We start from the raw sequence: 24,368 nt of genomic DNA on the forward strand, positions 1-24,368 counted from the left end.
TAGGAACATGTTACATTCAAGACATTATAAAGGTGTGGCTGTAGAAAGACAGAGGGTAAAGATACTGTGCTGGGCTGCCTGCAGTCCTGACCTGTCTCCAACAATGAGAATTTTGAAACGACAAATGCAACGACAGCGTACTATTGCACACCTTAATATATATACTTTTTTTTTTTCCGCAAGAAGAACGGGACAAAATAACACCTGAACGCTTCATTGCTTGGTGCTGCAGGACTGAAATGCAGGAATGGATGTACTGAAATTGACTGATGGGCGGGGGCATAATCTTTAGTTCATACAGTCTGCAATGAGCCAGAAGTCAAAGCAAATGTAAGAATCACTGTATGTTTTTGTTTGTTTTTTTAAAATTGCGTGTTCCATACTGTCCCAACGTATTCTAATTTGAGGTTTTCAGTGTGTTATATATGCACAAAAGATCCAAGAATGCATGAGACACAATCACTTTTCAGCTTTAATTTGAAATGTGCCTTTACACGGGGAAAGTCGATGTCACGTCTGTGGATATAAAAAAATTCAGTAACAAAAACTTTCACACAAAAGGTGTGGTACGTCTTTTTGCCACATTCTAACATCCCACCAAATCTTTGACAGAGGCACCTCTTTCTTTAATAAATAGCTTCATTTACAGAATGTGTTATTAGTTATAAATATGAAGGCGCATATTAAACATTTTAAAGCAATTATCAATGTCTTGACTGACTTACAAAAAGAAACAGGAAAGCAATCAAGCAGATAAGTAACTCTGAAAACCAATGCAAAATCCAGAATTTGGCACAAAAAAACAACAAAAAAAAAAACCCCAAACATGTTCAAACTCAAGTAGAACTTCAAATTATAGGCACTAGTTTCATAACACACTGCACAAATGGCCAAACATCTTTTGTGCCACAAACTATCTGACAGTGACAGCACGTGTTAACGGCTAGGTTGACTTTAAAAATGTGTTTAAAGACATTTTTTCCTTTTTTTGTGGCACCACCAATTCCGACTGACAACTGATGAACTCTGTCAAAATGGGACTATTTGCCTGGTGTCCAAGATTGAGCAGAATCCATTTTCAGCTGTACTTTTTCCCCTCAATACACAGGTTTCTGAGATATCACTTATAAAAAATAAAAGTACGCTTTACCAATGTGGGTGTTTGTTGGCAAACTATGGTAAACTCGGCACAGAGGCTTTGGCCAAGATGTCATTTATCAGTCCGATTCCCTCACAAATCCTCACGAGACAGTCAAAACAAACAAAAGGCTTTGGACAGTTAGCTTACAACTGAGGTTCAAAATGTACATTTTTTTTCCGTATTAAAATAATTCAAATTGTAAGCCTAATCTGGCCACAGTATCATTAATGGCAGGGTTTCTGAAGTAACCCAATCCCTCACATCGTAATTATTGATAACTACAATGTGTCAGTAGGAGTTACTGCTGAAACACCATCATGGAAGACACTGGGGCCAGTTTGAGCTTCAAAGAAATACTGATGCGGATGTTTGGATGAGACTTCTTAAATAATTTGAATAAATAAAGCTGAACATACATTCTGACTAAAGACTCTTCTGGTGCTTTTCACTGTTGTGACACAAGGACAAACTGTCCAACATCATGGGACATTTCACTTGCACAGCATCATCATAGAGATCACTCACCCACATCTGTTAAACACAGAGCATAAGAAGAAATGCATGGAAACATTTCAACGTGGCGGAGGTGAAATCAGAGCGGGAGAGAGTGGCGATCACATGGAGCTGGGCGCTGTGCCCTCTGCTGTCGGAGCTGGAGGTGGGCTGGTTTCTTTGGCATTTTCCGGCCTGTTCGCGTGCCTGAACCTCCACAGCCAGGAACCAACAGAGAGACACAATCTGTCACTTGTCACTTCCTGTATACATTTGGAACATAGTCTCACGGTAAAGTGCCTCTTTGTATTGTCTGCCTCCTTAGTTTGGCAGGAGAGCCCCCTGCTGGCCCTCCTTAGTAACAGCCTTCCCTCCAGTTTTCACCCGTGCTGCTGTAGGTCCGAGGAGCAGGAAGAGTTCTGAGGAGATGAGGGGGAAAAAAGGATTACCTGGGGCCACTTTAATACAAATCATCACTTTCTGGACACGTTTTTTGATACATAAGCACCTCAAATGAATTATTAAAAATTAATTATCAAACATCCTGCAATGAAATGACTGATGCATGCATTTCAACAAAGGCCAGCAGAGAGACCAAGAGAAAGAATATATATATATCAATCAATCAATCAATCAATTTTTTTTATATAGCGCCAAATCACAACAAACAGTTGCCCCAAGGCGCTTTATATTGTAAGGCAAGGCCATACAATAATTATGTAAAACCCCAACGGTCAAAACGACCCCCTGTGAGCAAGCACTTGGCTACAGTGGGAAGGAAAAACTCCCTTTTAACAGGAAGAAACCTCCAGCAGAACCAGGCTCAGGGAGGGGCAGTCTTCTGCTGGGACTGGTTGGGGCTGAGGGAGAGAACCAGGAAAAAGACATGCTGTGGAGGGGAGCAGAGATCGATCACTAATGATTAAATGCAGAGTGGTGCATACAGAGCAAAAAGAAAAAGAAACAGTGCATCATGGGAACCCCCCAGCAGTCTACGTCTATAGCAGCATAACTAAGGGATGGTTCAGGGTCACCTGATCCAGCCCTAACTATAAGCTTTAGCAAAAAGGAAAGTTTTAAGCCTAATCTTAAAAGTAGAGAGGGTGTCTGTCTCCCTGATCTGAATTGGGAGCTGGTTCCACAGGAGAGGAGCCTGAAAGCTGAAGGCTCTGCCTCCCATTCTACTCTTACAAACCCTAGGAACTACAAGTAAGCCTGCAGTCTGAGAGCGAAGCGCTCTATTGGGGTAATATGGTACTACGAGGTCCCTAAGATAAGATGGGACCTGATTATTCAAAACCTTATAAGTAAGAAGAAGAATTTTAAATTCTATTCTAGAATTAACAGGAAGCCAATGAAGAGAGGCCAATATGGGTGAGATATGCTCTCTCCTTCTAGTCCCCGTCAGTACTCTAGCTGCAGCATTTTGAATTAACTGAAGGCTTTTTAGGGAACTTTTAGGACAACCTGATAATAATGAATTACAATAGTCCAGCCTAGAGGAAATAAATGCATGAATTAGTTTTTTCAGCATCACTCTGAGACAAGACCTTTCTGATTTTAGAGATATTGCGTAAATGCAAAAAAGCAGTCCTACATATTTGTTTAATATGCACTTTGAATGACATATCCTGATCAAAAATGACTCCAAGATTTCTCACAGTATTACTAGAGGTCAGGGTAATGCCATCCAGAGTAAGGATCTGGTTAGACACCATGTTTCTAAGATTTGTGGGGCCAAGTACAATAACTTCAGTTTTATCTGAGTTTAAAAGCAGGAAATTAGAGGTCGTCCATGTCTTTATGTCTGTAAGACAATCCTGCAGTTTAGCTAATTGGTGTGTGTCCTCTGGCTTCATGGATAGATAAAGCTGGGTATCATCTGCGTAACAATGAAAATTTAAGCAATACCGTCTAATATACTGCCTAAGGGAAGCATGTATAAAGTGAATAAAATTGGTCCTAGCACAGAACCTTGTGGAACTCCATAATTAACTTTAGTCTGTGAAGAAGATTCCCCATTTACATGAACAAATTGTAATCTATTAGACAAATATGATTCAAACCACCGCAGCGCAGTGCCTTTAATACCTATGGCATGCTCTAATCTCTGTAATAAAATTTTATGGTCAACAGTATCAAAAGCAGCACTGAGATCTAACAGAACAAGCACAGAGATGAGTCCACTGTCCGAGGCCATAAGAAGATCATTTGTAACCTTCACTAATGCTGTTTCTGTACTATGATGAATTCTAAACCTGACTGAAACTCTTCAAATAGACCATTCCTCTGCAGATGATCAGTTAGCTGTTTTACAACTACCCTTTCAAGAATTTTTGAGAGAAAAGGAAGGTTGGAGATTGGCCTATAATTAGCTAAGATAGCTGGGTCAAGTGATGGCTTTTTAAGTAATGGTTTAATTACTGCCACCTTAAAAGCCTGTGGTACATAGCCAACTAACAAAGATAGATTGATCATATTTAAGATCGAAGCATTAAATAATGGTAGGGCTTCCTTGAGCAGCCTGGTAGGAATGGGGTCTAATAAACATGTTGATGGTTTGGATGAAGTAACTAATGAGAATAACTCAGACAGAACAATCGGAGAGAAGAGTCTAACCAAATACCGGCATCACTGAAAGCAGCCAAAGATAACGATACGTCTTTGGATGGTTATGAGTAATTTTTTCTCTAATAGTTAAAATTTTGTTAGCAAAGAAAGTCATGAAGTCATTACTAGTTAAAGTTAATGGAATACTCAGCTCAATAGAGCTCTGACTCTTTGTCAGCCTGGCTACAGTGCTGAAAAGAAACCTGGGGTTGTTCTTATTTTCTTCAATTAGTGATGAGTAGAAAGATGTCCTAGCTTTACGAAGGGCTTTTTTATAGAGCAACAGACTCTTTTTCCAGGCTAAGTGAAGATCTTCTAAATTAGTGAGACGCCATTTCCTCTCCAACTTACGGGTTATCTGCTTTAAGCTACGAGTTTGTGAGTTATACCACGGAGTCAGACACTTCTGATTTAAAGCTCTCTTTTTCAGAGGAGCTACAGCATCCAAAGTTGTCTTCAATGAGGATGTAAAACTATTGACGAGATACTCTATCTCCCTTACAGAGTTTAGGTAGCTACTCTGCACTGTGTTGGTATATGGCATTAGAGAACATAAAGAAGGAATCATATCCTTAAACCTAGTTACAGCGCTTTCTGAAAGACTTCTAGTGTAATGAAACTTATTCCCCACTGCTGGGTAGTCCATCAGAGTAAATGTAAATGTTATTAAGAAATGATCAGACAGAAGGGAGTTATCAGGGAATACTGTTAAGTCTTCTATTTCCATACCATAAGTCAGAACAAGATCTAAGATATGATTAAAGTGGTGGGTGGACTCATTTACTTTTTGAGCAAAGCCAATAGAGTCTAATAATAGATTAAATGCAGTGTTGAGGCTGTCATTCTCAGCATCTGTGTGGATGTTAAAATCGCCCACTATAATTATCTTATCTGAGCTAAGCACTAAGTCAGACAAAAGGTCTGAAAATTCACAGAGAAACTCACAGTAACGACCAGGTGGACGATAGATAATAACAAATAAAACTGGTTTTTGGGACTTCCAATTTGGATGGACAAGACTAAGAGACAAGCTTTCAAATGAATTAAAGCTCTGTCTGGGTTTGGATTAATTAATAAGCTGGAATGGAAGATTGCTGCTAATCCTCCACCCCGGCCCGTGCTACGAGCATTCTGACAGTTAGTGTGACTCGGGGGTGTTGACTCATTTAAACTAACATATTCATCCTGCTGTAACCAGGTTTCTGTTAGGCAGAATAAATCAATATGTTGATCAATTATTATATCATTTACCAACAGGGACTTAGAAGAGAGAGACCTAATGTTTAATAGACCACATTTAACTGTTTTAGTCTGTGGTGCAGTTGAAGGTGCTATATTATTTTTTCTTTTTGAATTTTTATGCTTAAATAGATTTTTGCTGGTTATTGGTAGTCTGGGAGCAGGCACCGTCTCTACGGGATGGGGTAATGAGGGGATGGCAGGGGGAGAGAAGCTGCAGAGAGGTGTGTAAGACTACAACTCTGCTTCCTGGTCCCAACCCTGGATAGTCACGGTTTGGAGGATTTAAGAAAATTGGCCAGATTTCTAGAAATGAGAGCTGCTCCATCCAAAGTGGGATGGCTGCCGTCTCTCCTAACAAGACCAGGTTTTCCCCAGAAGCTTTGCCAATTATCTATGAAGCCCACCTCATTTTTTGGACACCACTCAGACAGCCAGCAATTCAAGGAGAACATGCGGCTAAACATGTCACTCCCGGTCTGATTGGGGAGGGGCCCAGAGAAAACTACAGAGTCCGACATTGTTTTTGCAAAGTTACACACCGATTCAATGTTAATTTTAGTGACCTCCGATTGGCGTAACCGGGTGTCATTACTGCCGACGTGAATTACAATCTTACCAAATTTACGCTTAGCCTTAGCCAGCAGTTTCAAATTTCCTTCAATGTCGCCTGCTCTGGCCCCCGGAAGACAATTGACTATGGTTGCTGGTGTCGCTAACTTCACATTTCTCAAAACAGAGTCGCCAATAACCAGAGTTTGATCCTCGGCGGGTGTATCGTCGAGTGGGGAAAAACGGTTAAAGATGTGAACGGGTTGGCGGTGTACACGGGGCTTCTGTTTAGGGCTACGCTTCCTCCTCACAGTCACCCAGTCGGCCTGCTTTCCCGGCTGCTCGGGATCTGCCAGGGGGGAACTAACGGCGGCTAAGCTACCTTGGTCCGCACCGACTACAGGGGCCTTGCTAGCTGTAGAATTTTCCACGGTGCGGAGCCGAGTCTCCAATTCGCCCAGCCTGGCCTCCAAAGCTACGAATAAGCTACACTTATTACAAGTACCATTACTGCTAAAGGAGGCCGAGGAATAACTAAACATTTCACACCCAGAGCAGAAAAGTGCGGGAGAGACAGGAGAAGCCGCCATGCTAAATCGGCTAAGAGCTAGTAGCTACGCTAAGCTAGCGGATTCCTAAAAACACGCAAAGCGAATAATGTGTAAATAATTTAGAGGTGATTCAGCAGAAGGAGTGCTTTAGTTAAGGCACGTAAAGATTACACTGGGAAACAAATCGTAATCTAGATAACTAGATCAATCTAACTGCGCAGATCAAACAGCTAACAGATACAGAAAAACACCGCTGTGCTCCGGAACAAGAAGTGATACAATACCGCAGTGAGAGCCGACCACCAGTAGAGTCAAGTAAAAAGTAAAAAAAAAAAATAAAAAGGTAAAAAAGTAAAAAAGTCTTGAAAAAGACTATTAGTTCAAAGTCCAAAGCAGCAGGTAGCAGTCTCTGTGTAAACAGTCCCAACAGAGAGCCAAAATTAACAGATACAGATACATATATATATATATATATATATATATATATATATATATATATATAAACACATTTCAATCATAAACAATCTAAGTTGTTATTCCACTGTAAATTTCAGAGTTTACAAGGTGCAAATGAATGAATCATGAAGTCCCTGTGGTCACACATTGTTGTACCATAGAAAGTGATGTAGATGTGAATTTGATTTGTTAGTGGAAACGGAGCAACTGAACATCTCAAGTCTGTGAATTATGTTGAGGTACAAAGAGTATGGATTTGATGATGTAACTTTGCTGTAGTTATGGAGCTGACTTGCAGTTTATGACTCCAGTGTAAACATACCAGCAGGATATGATTCTCACCGTTGTTTTCACCCAGTTATGTTATTGTTAGTTGTATTTTGTTCACTTATCTAAACTGACTGAGTGCGAGCTAACAAGCTTATGAGGGGCGAATGAAAAGTTTTGAGCGACCCAGGAAAAGCAAGGCGTGGTTCATCATCTTTTGCATTCTGAAAAACAAACACTTTTCAGCGTTGCACCCAGTGAGTCAAGACGTCACATTATTGAGAAATGATGGTTTCTCAGAATGCAAAATATGGATCAGGCTCAAAACTTCTCAATTGCCCCTCGTACAGTTCATATGACGCTTTTGCGTAGCTCAGTGAACATCATGTTTTTTGTTCCGAGTACACTGGTAACGGCTCTCAGAAATCAAAAATGATCCGACAGGCTCCAGACTAACGCTGGGCTTTCACAGTTCGTGTAAAAATCAGGCAGCAAGGAGCTACTGTTAGATGTCTGCTGACTGCTCACTGACGGGGGTTCTTACCTGCGCACAGGCTGAGCCAGCTTGCTGCGGGGCAGAGGGATGCCCCCTCCTGCAGGAGCGCTGGGGCGGGGCAGGCCACTGCGGGGAGGAGCTAAGGAACGGGTGGGCGTGGTGTTAGCGGAGCCAGGGTTGGATGCGGCCTTTACTGGCTGCCTCAAGGCCAGCGGGGACGGGGTGGCTGGAGTCCTCAATTTACTGGGAGAAGGAACTAAAGCCATGCAGAGCAGAAAGAGAGGTTCATATAAAACATTAGACACCCTCAGTGTAAAAACAGCTGAGGACAACATAGAAAGTACTCATGAATAAACTACACAATGAAGCATTTTTGTCCTTGCTAATGACATCCACCACAAATAAAACCAAACACTAGAACAAAGAGTCAAGACGACGCAGCTGTTTGTTGATGTGTTGACAGAAAGACGTGATGGTACCAGGAGCAGATCTCACAGCACAACATCTACACAAGCACAGCGTGGCAGAACTACAGTCACAATGTTCAGAAAGGTGGAAACCCTCAGTGAATACTCACTGAAATCACCTTCTTCTCCAAAGCAACAGGAGAGCGGGACTAAAAGACGAACACAGAGACACACGGCTTAAATCAGACCTGTCACAGTTCTTATGGCACTCGTTGGCACTCAAGAGACTTGGAAATGTTCACTTCAATGTTCACTACTGGTGGTTGGCTCTCACTGCGGTATTGTATCACTTCCTGTTCCGGAGCACAGCGGTGTTTTGCTGTATCTGTTAGCTGTTTAATCTGCGCAGTTAGACTGATCTAGATAACTAGATAATGATTTGTTTCACAGTGTAATCTTCACGTGCCTTAACTAAAGCACTCCCTCTGCTGAATCACCTCTAAATTATTTACACATTATTCACTTTGTGTGTTTTTAGGAATCCGCTAGCTTAGCGCAGCTACTAGCTCTTAGCTGGTTTAGCATGGCGGCTTCTCCTGTCTCTCCCACACTTTTCTGCTCTGGGTGTGAAATGTTTAGTTATTCCTCGGCCTCCTTTAGCAGTAATGGTACTTGTAATAAGTGTAGCTTATTCGTAGCTTTGGAGGCCAGGCTGGGCGAATTGGAGACTCGGCTCCGCACCGTGGAAAATTCTACAGCTAGCCAGGCCCCTGTAGTCGGTGCGGACCAAGGTAGCTTAGCCGCCGTTAGTTCCTTTCCAGCAGATCCCGAGCAGCCGGGAAAGCAGGCCGACTGGGTGACTGTGAGGAGGAAGCGTAGCCCTAAACAGAAGCCCCATGTACATCGCCAACCCGTTCACATTTCTAACTGTTTTTCCCCACTCGGCGACACACCCGGCGAGGATCAAACTCTGGTTATTGGCGACTCTGTTTTGAGAAATGTGAAGTTAGCGACACCAGCAACCATAGTCAATTGTCTTCCGGGGGCCAGAGCAGGCGACATTGAAGGAAATTTGAAACTGCTGGCTAAGGCTAAGCGTAAATTTGGTAAGATTGTAATTCACGTCGGCAGTAATGACACCCGGTTACGCCAATCGGAGGTCACTAAAATTAACATTGAATCGGTGTGTAACTTTGCAAAAACAATGTCGGACTCTGTAGTTTTCTCTGGGCCCCTCCCCAACTGGACCGGGAGTGACATGTTTAGCCGCATGTTCTCCTTGAATTGCTGGCTGTCTGAGTGGTGTCCAAAAAAATGAGGTGGGCTTCATAGATAATTGGCAAAGCTTCTGGGGAAAACTTGGTCTTGTTAGGAGAGACGGCATCCATCCCACTTTGGATGGAGCAGCTCTCATTTCTAGAAATCTGGCCAATTTTATTAAACCCTCCAAACCGTGACTATCCAGGGTTGGGACCAGGAAGCAGAGTTGTAGTCTTACACACCTCTCTGCAGCTTCTCTCCCCCTGCCATCCCATGCCATTCCCGACACCCCTAATGCTTGCCACACTTTGTCTGTGAACTTTAGGATAATGGATCGGGTACAGATCTGCATTAGCGTGTGGTATGAATCGAACGCCGTCAGCTTGAAGCAGGGTTCCTGGGATGTTGCAGACGGCCTGGTTAAGTTACGCAAGCTTGCTGGGGTCCTGGCTTGCTTCCCGAGGGATTCTATTGGCGTCGACATCTTTGAACCTTTCAAATTTTTGTTCCAGATCATCCTGATGATCGTGACACCCGATGGTGGGCGGCGTGCTGCAGGATGACCATGTATGCTTGCAGGTGGATTGCAGCGGAGTTGGCGATTATCATGAGTTTGTCGTTTTGCAATTTTTTTCCTATCGGGAAGCCAACCACAACCTAATGGTATGTGGACAGGGGGTTTTAATGCCATCTTCAGGAGGAAATGTGTGTGCACATGCATGAGGTGCTGAAATGACCATTGACCTTGCATGATGTGCGCTGTGCACGTGAACATCTGTAAGAGGTCTTGTAAATCACTTCAGAGGTGTTATCTGGTTATAAAAATAGTGTTTTTGGATTTAGAAGTGTTTATTTCTCACTAACATTTACAAAATATATGAGAAAGACATTACGTTTATAGAGCTATAAGCTGTTAGAGATCGTTTTCCACCATCTTGGTTCATTTTGTTAGAACAAGCAGCCAGCTGATGTCACTGAGTACTCTGATGGCTGTCTCTGAGTGCGCCCCAGCATCCCTCGTGCAAGACGGAGGAAGCCCCCATATGATCTATGTCGTTGCAATGGTCATAGACTATATGGGTTGCTACCAGGCGTAGTTCAAGATCATCTGTTTAGTTGAAATGTTCCCTTCAGGGGAACTATTTATAATTCTTTTTCTCGACAATGCAAATTTTGATCATATTGGCAATGTCATATTATGAATCCCCTATTTAAAGGGCTAATAAATAAAATTCTACTGGTGTGAAAAAAAAAAAAAAAAAAAAAAATCCTTTTTATTATAACTTAAAATATATAAAAAACCCAAAGGGCGTGCACCTTTAAACGATAATGCAACATAATTCTGACATACAAGCTGCAGGAGCATCCAAACAAATAAATTAAAAAGTGTGACTTATAACAGAAAATGTATAGTACATCCTCTTTAAAAGTAACTAAAAGAAAAAGAATTTGGTAAACAAGTGTTAATTTTAATTGTGTAATGTCTTTTGAAATCAACATTTAAAACTTATACAGAAAATTCTTGGGTATTTTTTCCCATTAGAGATGTATGTTGTACAATCATGCTGCGCCAGAAAAACAATAGCTCAAACTAAGAATCACTGAAACCCCATTATTGCTGTGACAATAGCGTCTGTGATGAAAGTATGTAAATGCCTGACTACAACTGCATATGCCATAACATCAAGTCATCATATGCACATCAAATCAACCTGGCACCTTCCTGCTGCTTTGGGAGGTGTTACCTCGGAGGGCAGTTGGTCTTTGGAGGTGCTGTTTGGGTTTTGGAGTTGACCGAGAAGTAGCTGAGTATCTTGACAGTTGAGTTGCTGCTGTAAAATATGGACAGTTCAGCACGGGGTCAGGACATATTCTGACAGATCAACAGCATTGTTGGAGAAAAAGGTGCTGCTGAATGCAAGCCAAGTCTGAGCTGCAGCTCCAGTCTGAGGCCACTAGGGGTCCCTACAGCCAAGCATTGAGAGAGGGAAGGTTCATTCAGGTGAAGACTCAGCAGGCTGTCCGTGCCACTGTGAGGTTACACAGTCAGTGTGCCAGTGTGAGCACAGAGAAAGAGGGAACATGCTTTACAGCCAAGAGAGGTGAGTGAGGCAGGACGGGACTTGGGAGTGTCACATGCTCAGTCAGCACTCAACCTGCCAAGTGTTCAGTCACACGTTGTTATAGCTTGTTAAACAAACGCACAAAACAGTCTTCTGAAAATATAGCACCTAGTTTAACTGTTCAGTGGTCACTGACCAACTAAGAGACATCCACTTGTCTTGACAGTAACATTTATGTCTCTGGGTTCACAGCCTTTGAGATCAAGAGATGTCTGGGAGAAGCTTATGAAGTCATGAGGTGGCTAGATGAAAACTTTTGGCAATGCTGATACTTTTACAGGAGAATGGAGGTCCAAGTCCTTCAGGGTCCCTGGTGTTTCCCAATCTTACTGTATGGCTGTGAGACTTGGATGTTAAAAAGTGAACTAAGGCCATGACGGAACATCTTTGGTAACTAGGTCTCTTCGGAGGACTCAAACAGTTGCTTATAGAGCCTCAAATGAGGCGTATCACTTGCACTGGGAGAGGACGTCAGCTGCGACATTTTGACCATGTGGCGCTTTTCGTTGTACATGATTTGGAACATGGGCGCCTCAGTGCTTTTGAGAGGTGGGGAATGGACCGGTTGTCTGCTTGGGTGGATGCAATCAAGGACCCAAGGAGGTTTTTTAGTATAGTGGATGCGGTGACCCAACCTGAACAGCCAATAGAAAAGGTCTAACACTTTAGTCACCCTCAGAGAGCATCTTGACTCTGAATGAAGTCAGTCACCACATGTTCATCTCGGTGATACCTGCCCTTTGATCCCTGTGCTCTCTGCCTCATTAACTAAAAGAGATTATTCTTTCTGTCTTAAGGACAACACCATTAACTCCATCTCCCATTAGAGGATTACATCAAATGGACATTGCTAATTCTCAGAGCCGAGACCTAAAGCTCTTAAAAAATCCTCTAAAAACAATGTTACTGTAACTGACACCACACGGGGCGTGTGTTTCTTTGAAGTGACAGTCACACCAAAAGGATCAAAAGAACGATGAGTATGAAAAAGATAATCCAGCTGAAAAAAAAAGATCAAAGTCAGAGGATCCCCTGTCACCAGCACCACAGTACCTCAAAGCAGCACAGCTCTTACAGTGTGGGTGCAGCCAAAGAAAATCCCCACTCGCAGTGATAACAATAGATCACTCAGCCACTCATGTGTACAGAGCACTTTGAAAGCATAATAAATATTTGTTGCAAGTCAGCAGACGGCACAAAGAGGCATCATGAATGAATCTGACAGTCTGTGGCGTGAAGCTGTGTTCACAGCTTTAGTTTTAAGGGTGTCTTTTCTAGTGAGATGTGCGTTCATGACTTTACTCACTAGCAGACTGGCTCTGGTGCCGGGGAGAGCCTCCGTTTGGCACTTGCAGGTTGGATTCACAGCTGCGGCTGTTCTTGACGGGTTCGGGGCTCTGAACCGCTGTGGCCATGGAGCGTGTGAGGTTGGGAAGACTACGCCGAAGCTTTTCTGCAACAACAGTACAGGAGGAAGTTAGTTCAGGCAAAGATGTCTGGAAACATTCACACGATGCAGATGTACAACACCTAGAAATGTCAAGGCTGTGAAGGAATGAAAACCCAAACCAGAAACAACTGATGGATCACCTGGAAAAAATGAAGCCAGATTAAAAACAACAACAATGCAAAACAGAAATTCTTACTTGAAACATCAATAGTTGATTAATAAAATATTTTGTTCTTGTATTACAAACTGAAGTGCAGTAACTTCCATTTATCCTCTGAACATCAATGCACACCTTTAAATAGTGAAATTTACCAGAAGTTGGTGATTAAAGTGGAATGTAGTGTCACCCTCCCGGTTTAAAACCAGAGCAAGTAACTACTGGCCTATGTACCACATACATGTTGGACTTACTGACTTTATCAATGTTTGATTGAGAGACCAACATATAAGGAGAAATAATGTTGGAAATAGTGAGCGGACTCACAATACACCCACCCCTGGCCTTGCTTTTTAACTGGAGCATTAGAATCAAACTGCAAAGTAAAATATAGCCTGAAGACTACTTTTTAATAATACGAGTATACGAAAGATATATACTGTTATGTCACTGTGTGACATGGAAAGTTCAGTCGCGCATCTTCAACCCCTTATTCCAGTTAAGGGTCATTGAGGGCTGGAGCCTACCCCAGCAGTCATATTACATGAGGCGGGGTACACCCTGGACAGGACGCCAGTCTGTCGCAAGTCCACATGAAGACAACCAAATACATTCACACCTACATGCACTCCAATGGAAAATTTTTTAAAGTTTCCAATTCAACCAGCCTGCATGTCTTTGAATGTGCACCCGGAGAGAACCCACGCAAACAGGGAGAACATGCAAACTCCACACAGAAAGGCCACAGGTGGGAACTGACCTGCTTGCTGTGAGGCAGCAGTGCTAACCACTAAGCCACTGTGCTACCCGACATGGAACATTATTAGCACATATTTCATTTGGTTCTAATCTGTTCAGGAACAATCATTTTAAAAAGGTGGAATCCAAGACCAGAAAAGTTAAAAACACTTAAAAAAAAAAAAAAAAAAACCTTGTTACACTTCTACATATTTTCATTAGCTGGAGTTAGCAGGAGAAGCACAGCATTAATGAGGCACTATTGTACAAGTTCCTGCATCTTCAACTCAATTTGGGGTTCTGAGTGATGAAGTGAGGATCAGTGACGCTCCTATTTTGGGCTTTGTGAGCAACTTTTAACTTGCACAGTGATCATAATGTAAACTAAAGGCACACAGGACTAACAAGCTTGTGATTTCTTGTAGCTATTTCCTCTCTCTCATTTTTTGTACTAATCTTGGACATTAATGCAGCATGTGATCAGTAATGGGTGGTGAGAGAAGCTGGTCCTTTTTCTGGATAAAACCTTGACAGAAGAAGCTATAGTGGCTTAATTATTTTTCCCATAAAAAAGCTTAAAATTTAAAAAATGTATTCACTATTAAATAACACACACACAAACACCAACTACACTACCACCACCTCCTTGTCTCCTTACCTTCGTTCTTCACCACATTGGTCTGCAGGTCTTGCCCGTGTCCCTGCAGTGAGTGGCGAGGCTGCTGCAGGCGGCTGATGATGGGCTGAGGGGAGCTGCGCCCATGGCTGTAGTCAATGGACCGTGCTGGGGAGCGCGAACGGGGCGAATTCCTCGGAGAGACGCGAGGCGAGTGGCGTGGAGAAGGGCTGAAGCGGTTGGAGGGCAGATGGAATGCTGGGTGCACTGCCTCCTCTTCGTCCTCCAAACTGTGTGCGTCTAACTCCTGGTCGCTGAATGTGCTACGCCGCAGTGAGTGGCAGGATGACCCTGAGCTCCGCCTGGATGCTGTAGCTGCGTAGTCCTGTCTTAAACCTAACAACAAGGATAAACAAACTGTAAAAAAAATCATTTTTAAACCCGACAAAAACAACTCTCCCATGGTATAGACATACTCTCTTCCTGCATGCGAGCCAGAATCTGTACATCAGTGACATCATTGAGTTTGTAGGTAGTAGAGGAGCCCACAGAGTCCTCGTCCATCTCTGAGGTGCTCAGCTCACTGTCGACTGACGACTGTGGGCTCACTGCTGGAGGATTCCGCTCTGCTGTCGCATTTCTCTGGTGTACTGAAAGAGTAAATATTGTCAGAACTTGCACATCTACATTGGCACAGATGCTGTGTCATTATTAGTTAAATGAGGGCATGTCCTCTACCTGCGTTCCCAGGAAGAAGCTGCTGTCTTACAATAGGCACTCTGCTGGGAGTTGAGGAGGGGGAATTGAAGCCACTGCTGTAAGGGCTGTTTGCTGTGTTTGTGCTATATGGACTCCCATAAGTCACCTGCTGGCTGTACGGGCTTCCATACAGGCTCCTGCGTTTGTTGGCTAAAGACACACAACAATAATAATAAATAAACTATCAGCTGACATTGAGTTTTTCTTAAAATAGCAAACCAAGGGAGGTATACTCTCTCTCTCTCTCTCTCTCACACACACTAGACTTTTTTTCATGATATATGGGCACAATCTTGATACTACCCAATGTGTTGACACACATTTGTTTAAGGTACATATGAACATCACTAATATTTAGTGAACAAGATGTCAGAATAAAGAGCAGGATTAGAACCCTGCATCCGTCCACTGGTATGGAGCCACTCTAAAATTTAATTGGTTCTGAAATGGTCCGCATTTTTTAAATGAAAGCCACCCTCACAGTTTTTGCATAATCCTGCTGATACAAACTGACCAACTCCAACTTGGTTTAGGTAGCAAAATGTGAACAGTAAATACAGTATTTTCGGGACTATAAACTGCACCAGATTATTAGTCGCAGTCACTGGGGGGCGGGGTGTCCCCCTACATAACTTGAACTAGCCTACAAGTCGCATTTATTTCTGAAATATGGTTCTACTACATGCAACAAGAAGCATAATTCTTCAAATTAATAGGAGGCTGCCCAAGTTTTGTGCACTTCCATCTTTTGTGTCAAAATTTGCGTAACTGGATGTACTGTACATGAGTAACTCTATAAACAGCCACACCTGTTCGAAATGGTATTGGCTACTGTTTCTATTGAAGAGGTTCTCTCAAAAAATCTCATGTTTGGAAAAGAAAATCATCATCAAAAAAATCATTAAATGAACTGACTGTAAACTAGTTAAAATAAAAACGGTGAACTATGGCTGTGAATTTATTCATTTTAATCTGTGTGAACTGAACTCTGAGCTAGTTTTTGTACAATACTGGTTATTGTTATGGTGGGGTGGGGTGCGCAGATGTAGTCAGGATGTACACAGGGTTCCGTGACCTATAAAGTTTGGAAACCTCTGACATGACAAAGAATGTTATTGGTCTTCTGCAGTTGGCATCCAGCTTAATGATGCATTATAACCACCTTCTGCTCCAGAGTGTCAATCACACCTCGGTCAGGATACATGACCTTTTCAGGCATGCAGACACTGCCATCATGTGGCCGTAGATGATAGTGCTGTGTTTTTCAAAATGTTGCATATGTACAGAGAAATTATAAATTGAGGTCATTACAATGCTTGTCCACCTTGTTTACAAGCAGACCTGACCCATTAAAGACCCAGATGAACCTTGTTCCAGATTCTGCAGTGTTAGTTTTCTGCTCAAGTCTATGAAATCTTACATGGCTGTGGGGATGATGGAGTCACTTCATGATTCGTTGATAGAAACACTTTACAATACATGCCATTCAGTCCATGCAAACAGCTACTCGGAGAACAACGTGAATCTTTGTGAAAGCCAGCAAAGCAGCAGACGAGTTCCGCTGAGACAGACCTTCCTTGTGTCCGGTCTCATAATGAGATCAGACCATAGACAGGCTGCTGGTCAATCTGACAGTTTGGCGAGTTGGATGGCTCTGAGTGCAATCCTCTACTCATCTCCATTTCTTTCTTTGTCTCTGACTGGATGTGTTTATACAGCTGGGCAGTGACTGGAAAGGAACCTCTTAAGATCTGCCACCTCCCTTTTCCACAACACACTGTGCTCTTCCTCATGCTCTGCACTCTGTTGTGCTGCATTATTTAGGAAACACCATCAGGGCTGCTTTACAGCCAGGCACACAGATCAGCTGCTGGGAATGTCAACAACGCTGCACTACGTAGCTCTGTAACACCCGGGGTGTAAAACCAACAAACATGGAGTTTTGTACAACAAAAGGTCATGTCAAAGGATTAAAACTGCTCAGTACTAACTACTGAACCCAACATGAATATGAAACACTTTAGACTGAGGTGGAAACCAGTGGTGGAGGAAATGTGTGCATCTTTTATTGAAGTAAAAAAAAAAAAAAAACGTAATATAATGCCATAGAAATTAGTGGTGGGAATCCCTTGACACTTCACAATTAGATTACGATAAAGACAGTTGCTGTTCAGTTACAAAAAACGCATATTATGGTAAATGGACTGCATTTATATAGCGCTTTTCCATCTGCATCAGATGCTCAAAGCACTTTACAATAATGCCTCACATTCACCCTGATGTGAGGGTGCTGCCATACAAGGTGCTCACTACACACTGGGAGCAATAGGGGATTAAAGACCTTGCCCAAGGGCCCTTAGTGATTTTCCAGTCACGCTGGGATTTGAACCGAAGATCTTCTGGTCTCAAGCCCAACGCCACTAGAACATCACCTCCCTATGGTGGAGGAAATTGACACAGAATACAATGTGTCGCCAACACCCATTTTTTCCCCTCAGTCAGGAGAATTTGTAGTCCCAATCTTTACAGTACAACTGCAAATTATTTCTGCATGTGTCAATAAGAAACATGCTTAAATTTAAATGACTTTGCAAGAGAATGACTAAGAAGACTGAGGAAAAACCAAGGGCAGGCCAGCAAGCTGTGGTGTGGACCAAGCGGCAACCTGAGCCCGCTATAAATGAGGCCAAAGTGGAAGTGCCGTACTTTGGCCGCTTGAGTTTAGCTCCATAACAAAGCACTTTCCTAAAGAACTCCATGTTCAAATGTCCAATTTTAGAGCAGAAACAAACATGTTTACAGCCTGGTTAAAAACAAAGCAAAAAAAACCAAAATGGTTTTGGTCTCTTAACAGTTTCTGCCTCCATGACAACTGTGGGCAGTGAATTTTTTTCTAGCATCTTAGTTTAAGATATTTTAATCCATAAACCTCTGTAAATTTGGGGGCGTGGTCACGTTGAGTGACAGCTGCTGAGTGGAGGGTCTCCGTGTCTCGTCTTTAGCTCAGACTGCTTGCTGTGGCTGCTGGTGGGGACTGTGTCTGCTTGCTTGGAGTATTTTATGACAAACACCTGGAATAATACAGCCTGCTGTGTGCTGAAATGTACTAACGGATCAGGTGTCTCTGTCGCAGTATTCACGCCGAGTGACACGCTCGTCTTATTTAATGTTGTAGCTAATGGTGTTAGCACTTTTGGCTTCATCTGTTAAGTCCACTTAATGTGAGGATACTTAGAAAATACACGGCTCATAACTTTTAATGTCCACAGCAAAGTAACCCTTGTTGGAGAACCACCACGCAGTTATATAGTTTATTAAACACCCTAGCTCAGATTAGGTGGTTTGGACTCTAAGAGAGGAGCGTGTGCAGGTGTCTTTCGTCATACATGGAGCCATCTACGCTCCACCCCTTTATGCATTAATGAGGTTTCGTTTAGCTGCTGTGAACATGATGCCGTACAGAGAGTAGCCCAGACACTGGCTTCATTTTGGCTCTTCCGGGTCTATAGCAAACCAGTGGGTGTCGTCACACAGGCGCTGTCCAGTACATATACAGTCTATGGTGTGGACACAGGACTTTTAAGCACTTAGCACTGCTAGCTCTTAGGGTACTATCTTACCGGGCAGCACGAACATGCGAACAGCAATTGTGAGGGAAATCGCTTGATTTCACGCGACGTTCGCTGGGTGGCGCTCTTCTCTCGTTTGACTCACAGGACGTCATGCCTGTATTTCAAAGGTGTTCAAAGTTGGCGAGGCGACAAGGTCTTCCCAATAGAGGCTTTGCAGACACCTCACCACTCCCATCACCATGCTGCCGGTCAAGCACAGGGCTTCCAGGATTATTTATATGAGAAACTCCTTACATATTGCGAAGTTTTGGACAAGCTTTGGGAAAAACTCATCATCTCTGAACCTGATCGTGGAGTAGCTGAACATACCAGGTGTCTTTCTGGAGCTGAATTACTGCAGTACAAGGAGAAAATTGCTGTTTTTGGATGCTTGTACACAGCAGTTGACTGGACCTGAAGCGACACTGTTCTAACTGCACGTGTACGTAAACTCAGAACTTAAGTTAATTGAGGATTGCAGACTTGCATATTTATAATAGTATTTAGTGAAAATGTTCATTAACTTTACTGAATGTTGTGTATGCTGCTGCTGTGTGTTTGTGTAGAAAAAACAAGCGGATTCTCCCTCTTGTTTTCGTGGTCCCCTCACAGCTTCCGTATCAAAACGAGTAATGCTTTTGTGGCACATTTATTTCAGTATATCTAACCCTACCTTTTGTGATATTGTTCATCATTAACTTTATTGAATGCTGTGTGCTGCTGTGTGCTTGTGGAGAAAAATCCAGGTCACTCTTTTTTTTGTGTGTGACCCGTGGCTTCCTTAATGAAAGGAGTAATGTTTTTAGTGGCACAGTTTTTTCAAAACTTACTATTTCTAACCCTAGCCATGGTGTAATAGCAGAAAAAAATGGCAACAACAGAGGAAAGAGGAGTTGAGATGGCTTATTTTCACAGCCAAGTGTATTGTGACCGGCTAAATTTGACCTGTAGCTGTGGGTGGTATCATCCAGCACATGACCTGTGACATCACGTGCAAAGCCTCTATATGCTCCCAGAGATGTCATTGGTGTTGTGCGACCCTCTGAATGTACTTGGTGGGACTCTTAACATGAGAGATTCTTGAGAGAACCTGCGACAGACTGGCATCTTGTCCAGGGTGTACCCTGCCTCACTCCCTATGACTGTTGGAATAGGCTCCAGCCCCCCGTGACCCTTACTTGGAGTAAGCGGGTATCGAAAGTGGATGATGGATTCTTGAAAGAACTGTGGGAGGGGTTGGCGACACGTACAACCAGGTACAGCACAACCAGAAGTGTAGCTGATTGTAAATCTCTTAAAAATAAGGCAAATAATAATACTGCGCCTCCTATGGTGGCCCAGAGGTGACTATATGCAATAGGGAGAGTTATAAATACATCTTTGATATTTTTTATTTTATTTTATACAAGGTTTCTATTTCTCACTGTGACCACCTTGTATTTGTAAATATCCACAATGATTTTATTTCCAGTGCATTCTTTAACATCTCAGCCATATTTGTAACTGCGTGGCTCTCATTCACTGATTCTAAATTCTGAAACCCAGGTGGGCTGTTGCTTGCCAGCCCCCTTACTTCCACCACTTGTGTCAGTGTGGGCTCATGTACAATGACTCCTGCGGTTAGATTATTACCACTCCGGCAAAGCAAAATATTAATGTGCAGCTCATAGTGATGCACAGGCAAACTGGCTGCACAGCACTAATGGACTTTGTACTTCTGTCAGAATGATTAAAACAGGAACATGCACCGTGATAAAGGTGAAACTTTGTTGTACTGCTGACATCAGTTCTAACCTTGTGCAAACTGATTTTCTTTTTAATTGCACTTTGGGTTCATCGTGACATGTGCACATTGTGCTCAAAGACAAGAGTGGCGGAAATAACTTAAGGTAATCATTGATAAATGACAGTCATGATACCCAGCAAATATTTCAGTTGGAATTTTTCTTAGGCCTTTATGAAACAGAACTCGAGTCTGTCTTAAGATGAGCCTTTAAAGTGCAGAGCACGGGGCCCAGCACCAGTGTTCATGCCCACCTCTGCAATTAACAGTTATAAAATAGATTTTTGACATTTGTGAATCAATGGAGATTCACCCAACATCTGCATCATGATGTATCTAAGAACTGATTATTTACCCCACCCCTAAGTATAAATACTCTGCACAGGTAACAGTCCAGAACTGAAAATATTATTTAAGTAAAAAAAAAAAACCAACAACAAAAAAAGGATTACCATCAACCCATAAGCACCAATGGTAAAAGTAGTAATTTCAGAATAATATGCATCACATTAATGGATCAGCTACTTTGAGAGTTCTATAATGCTGACCCTCTTTCCAGGATACTGAGCATTTCTGGGCTCCAACCAGTTACAAAGGAGGTTGTATACTGGTTTTAGGATACTTCCAAACTGACACAAAAAAAGGAAAAGAAAGAATGGGAGTCTTGTGGCTGACACCTGTTCCAGGATCCAAACAAACAAAAAAACCCAAAACAAAACAAATCTTCCACTTGGAATTCGTTTTGAGGTGATGACACAATTGAGAGTGGGTAAAGCTGCAAGGATCACCTTCTTCAGGCAAGTGGAGATGATGTTCTCCTTGTGCTGCAAGTAATCTCTGCTTCCATTTGGGAAGGTGTCATCCCAACAGGCTAGAAAGGACATGTTGTCCCTCTGTACAAAAGAATAACTGACTGAAGACCTCACTACTGGGAACGTGACTTGGAAAGGCCATTGTCTACAGGTCCCATGGCAGCTAGTTGCTGCTTAGCAACTAGAACAGTCTGGTTTCACATGCATGTCAACAGTCATACATGTCCTAGCTCTGTGAATACTCATTGAAGGCAGGCATGAATCTATGCAGGGCTGTGTTGCAGTTTACATGTTGGCCTCAGGAAAGCATTCGAATTGGTTTATCAGGAAGCATCCTGAGAATTTGCACAAAAAAAGTTGCTGAACTATACATAATCAAAACCAGCACAAGTACTGTGAGTGCTGTGCAGAGTGAAGGAAGACCGATATCTTCCCCGATTAATTTTGATGTTCATTTTGGAGGTGTTCTGGTTTGTGTTCTGTTCAATGCATACATGAACTGGGTGTTTGGGAGGACTGTGGAGTCAAGTAATGAGGGTGTGTTTGTTTGTGAGGAACATCTGACTTTTGAGGTTGATGCTATAACCAGACCTCTAATGCCGCGTTCACACTGGGTGCGACGCGAGCGACAGGTTGCCATGTAATCCCTATGTAAGGACGCGTTTTGGCGCCAAGCCACGCAGCGTGACGTGATGGACGCGAATGAAGCGATGCGAGTGAAGCGATTTGATTGGCGCGTTTGTGGCGCGATATTGCGTCGCGTCACATCGCCCTTCTCCCCAAGTTGAAAAATCTGAACTTTTTCGTCTTGTCGCGCTGCGATGACCAATCAGGGACTGAATATGTAGTGACGTGGAGATGTCTGGAGTTTGACTGAGGATGTGTCCTGTCTGTGGTAGCCAACCTGTGAGCAGGACTTATGTCTCTTTTGTCCTTTATTTCACAATTATGACAGAGTTTTTGGAGCAAGCAGCAGCCCCACAGCAGCGGGAGCGTAGGTTTTTATTTTTTATTTTTTTATTTTACGTGCGCGCACGAACGAATTGTCCGTGGAGATTATTTTACTTATTAACTACACAGATGTATAATAAAACAAGTAGTGACTGGTTTCTAAACAATTATGACAGGGTTTTTTTTGGGGAAGAGCGAGGAGCAGCCCCACAGCAAGCAGCGGACTCTTTTTGTATTGTAATCTTACGTGCGTGTGCGAGTGTATCGTCCGTGAAGATTATTTTATTTATTAACTACACAGATGTATAATAAAGCAAATGGTGACTGGTTTCTAAACATACACACACACATATACATATATATATATTATAATTTTTGGGGGAAGAGCAAGGAGCAGCCCCACAGCAAGCAGCAGAGGCGGAAGGACCGCTGAAAGCAGCCGTCATCCAGACGCAGCTCCTGCAGCAAACAATGATACTCCCCGAATTGGGAGCTTTCCACAACAACTTGCTCCGTGTGATCAAGGTCCGTCATGTTAACTTGACTGACAACCGGAGCCGGCGAGCGGAATGGAAGCTCCTCCTATTTGATGACGCACTGGGGCAAATTTCCGCAGCAAAAGCAGAGCGACACACCGGGAGATGGTGGCACGTCCGCCGCCACGCGACCAAAGAGATTTTGTGGCATCTGATCGCGCCCAGTGTGAACGCGGCATAGGTATTCAGATAGCTTCCTGGTTGGATCCAGCGATAAATCAGTGGCAGGTAAAGTACATTTAATCACTGTGGACCTGCCTTATGCTTTATCTCATACAATATACTCTGGAAATAATGTTTGCAAATTTAAATCTAAACCCAAAACCTTTTTGTTTTATCAAGCATACGAAAAATGCTGATGTGACTAAATGCAATTGTATATGTATGTACAGTATTAGGGTGTATGTGTGTGAGATTGCACATATTAATGTCTTTGATGGGGGGGGGGGAGGATACTTTAATTGCATTACTTCATTCTTTTCTGTATATTTCATTTTCTTCCATATTTTTAAATACCTCAGCCACATGTGGGGTGTGCAGCCAGTACATTACAAATGCCGGTCCCAAGCCTGGATAAATGAGCAGGGTTGTGCCAGGAGGAGCATCCGACATAAAACAAGCCAAAACAAAAATGCAGAGTACAAATCAAATTTCCATACTGGATCGGTCGAGGCTCAGGTTAACAATGACTGCCATTGGTGCCGTTGTCCAAAAGGGTGCTGGTGGAAACTGGGCTACTGCTGGGTGAAGAAGAAGAGAAGGAAAATGTGTCCATAGACAGCGGGAGAAGAGGAAAACTAGAAAGGTGGAAGTGAGAGTTTGTTGGTTGTATGACTGGTAAAGGGAGAGAGTTGGCTGACATGACGGAGAGGAGAAAGATAGACATATTGTGTGTGCAAGAGACCAAGTGGAAGGGTAGAAAGGCCAGGAGCATAGGTGGGGTCATTTTAAAGGAAGAGTATGTTAAAAGTCTGTTGGCAGTTAAGCAGGTGTCTGACAGGGTGATGAGTGTGAAGTTGGAAACTGAAGGGATGATGATGAATATCATCAGTGCATATGCCCCACATATAGGCTGCGAGACGAAACAGAAAGAACTCTCGGTGTTCATGGTCATGGTGCTTCCAGTCCTACTCCATGGTTCTGAGAGTTTGACTTCAGTCAGAATCCTCAGGTGATGACGGGATCTCATTGGTACAAGCTCTCTCTGGAGAAACTTTCAGTACTGTTGGATGTTGACTGAAAAGCACCCAAGTGTCAAAACCATACAGTAAGCATCACAACCCTAGAGACATGGACTGTAGTTCTCCTGCAAAGATACCGACATTACCAAACATCTCTGTCCAGCACACTCCTGACTCCAT

The 24,368-nt window shown here is 42.9% G+C and overlaps 1 protein-coding gene across 1 annotated transcript in view; it reads right to left on the bottom strand.

The window, feature by feature from the left end:
* Positions 1-453: 453 nt before the first annotated feature.
* The window catches only part of slain2 (SLAIN motif family, member 2), a 66,203-nt gene continuing 42,288 nt past the window's right edge, over positions 454-24,368 (bottom strand). Inside the window, 8 exon segments of the mRNA XM_034180534.1 lie at positions 454-2,052; positions 7,853-8,060; positions 8,382-8,420; positions 11,217-11,303; positions 12,901-13,047; positions 14,598-14,951; positions 15,032-15,205; positions 15,294-15,464. Coding sequence (XP_034036425.1) covers positions 1,989-2,052; positions 7,853-8,060; positions 8,382-8,420; positions 11,217-11,303; positions 12,901-13,047; positions 14,598-14,951; positions 15,032-15,205; positions 15,294-15,464 — 1,244 coding nt within the window. The 3' untranslated portion in view covers positions 454-1,988.

This window comes from Thalassophryne amazonica, chromosome 10 (genome assembly GCF_902500255.1).
Source record: "Thalassophryne amazonica chromosome 10, fThaAma1.1, whole genome shotgun sequence".
In the NCBI taxonomy this organism is placed as follows: domain Eukaryota; kingdom Metazoa; phylum Chordata; class Actinopteri; order Batrachoidiformes; family Batrachoididae; genus Thalassophryne; species Thalassophryne amazonica.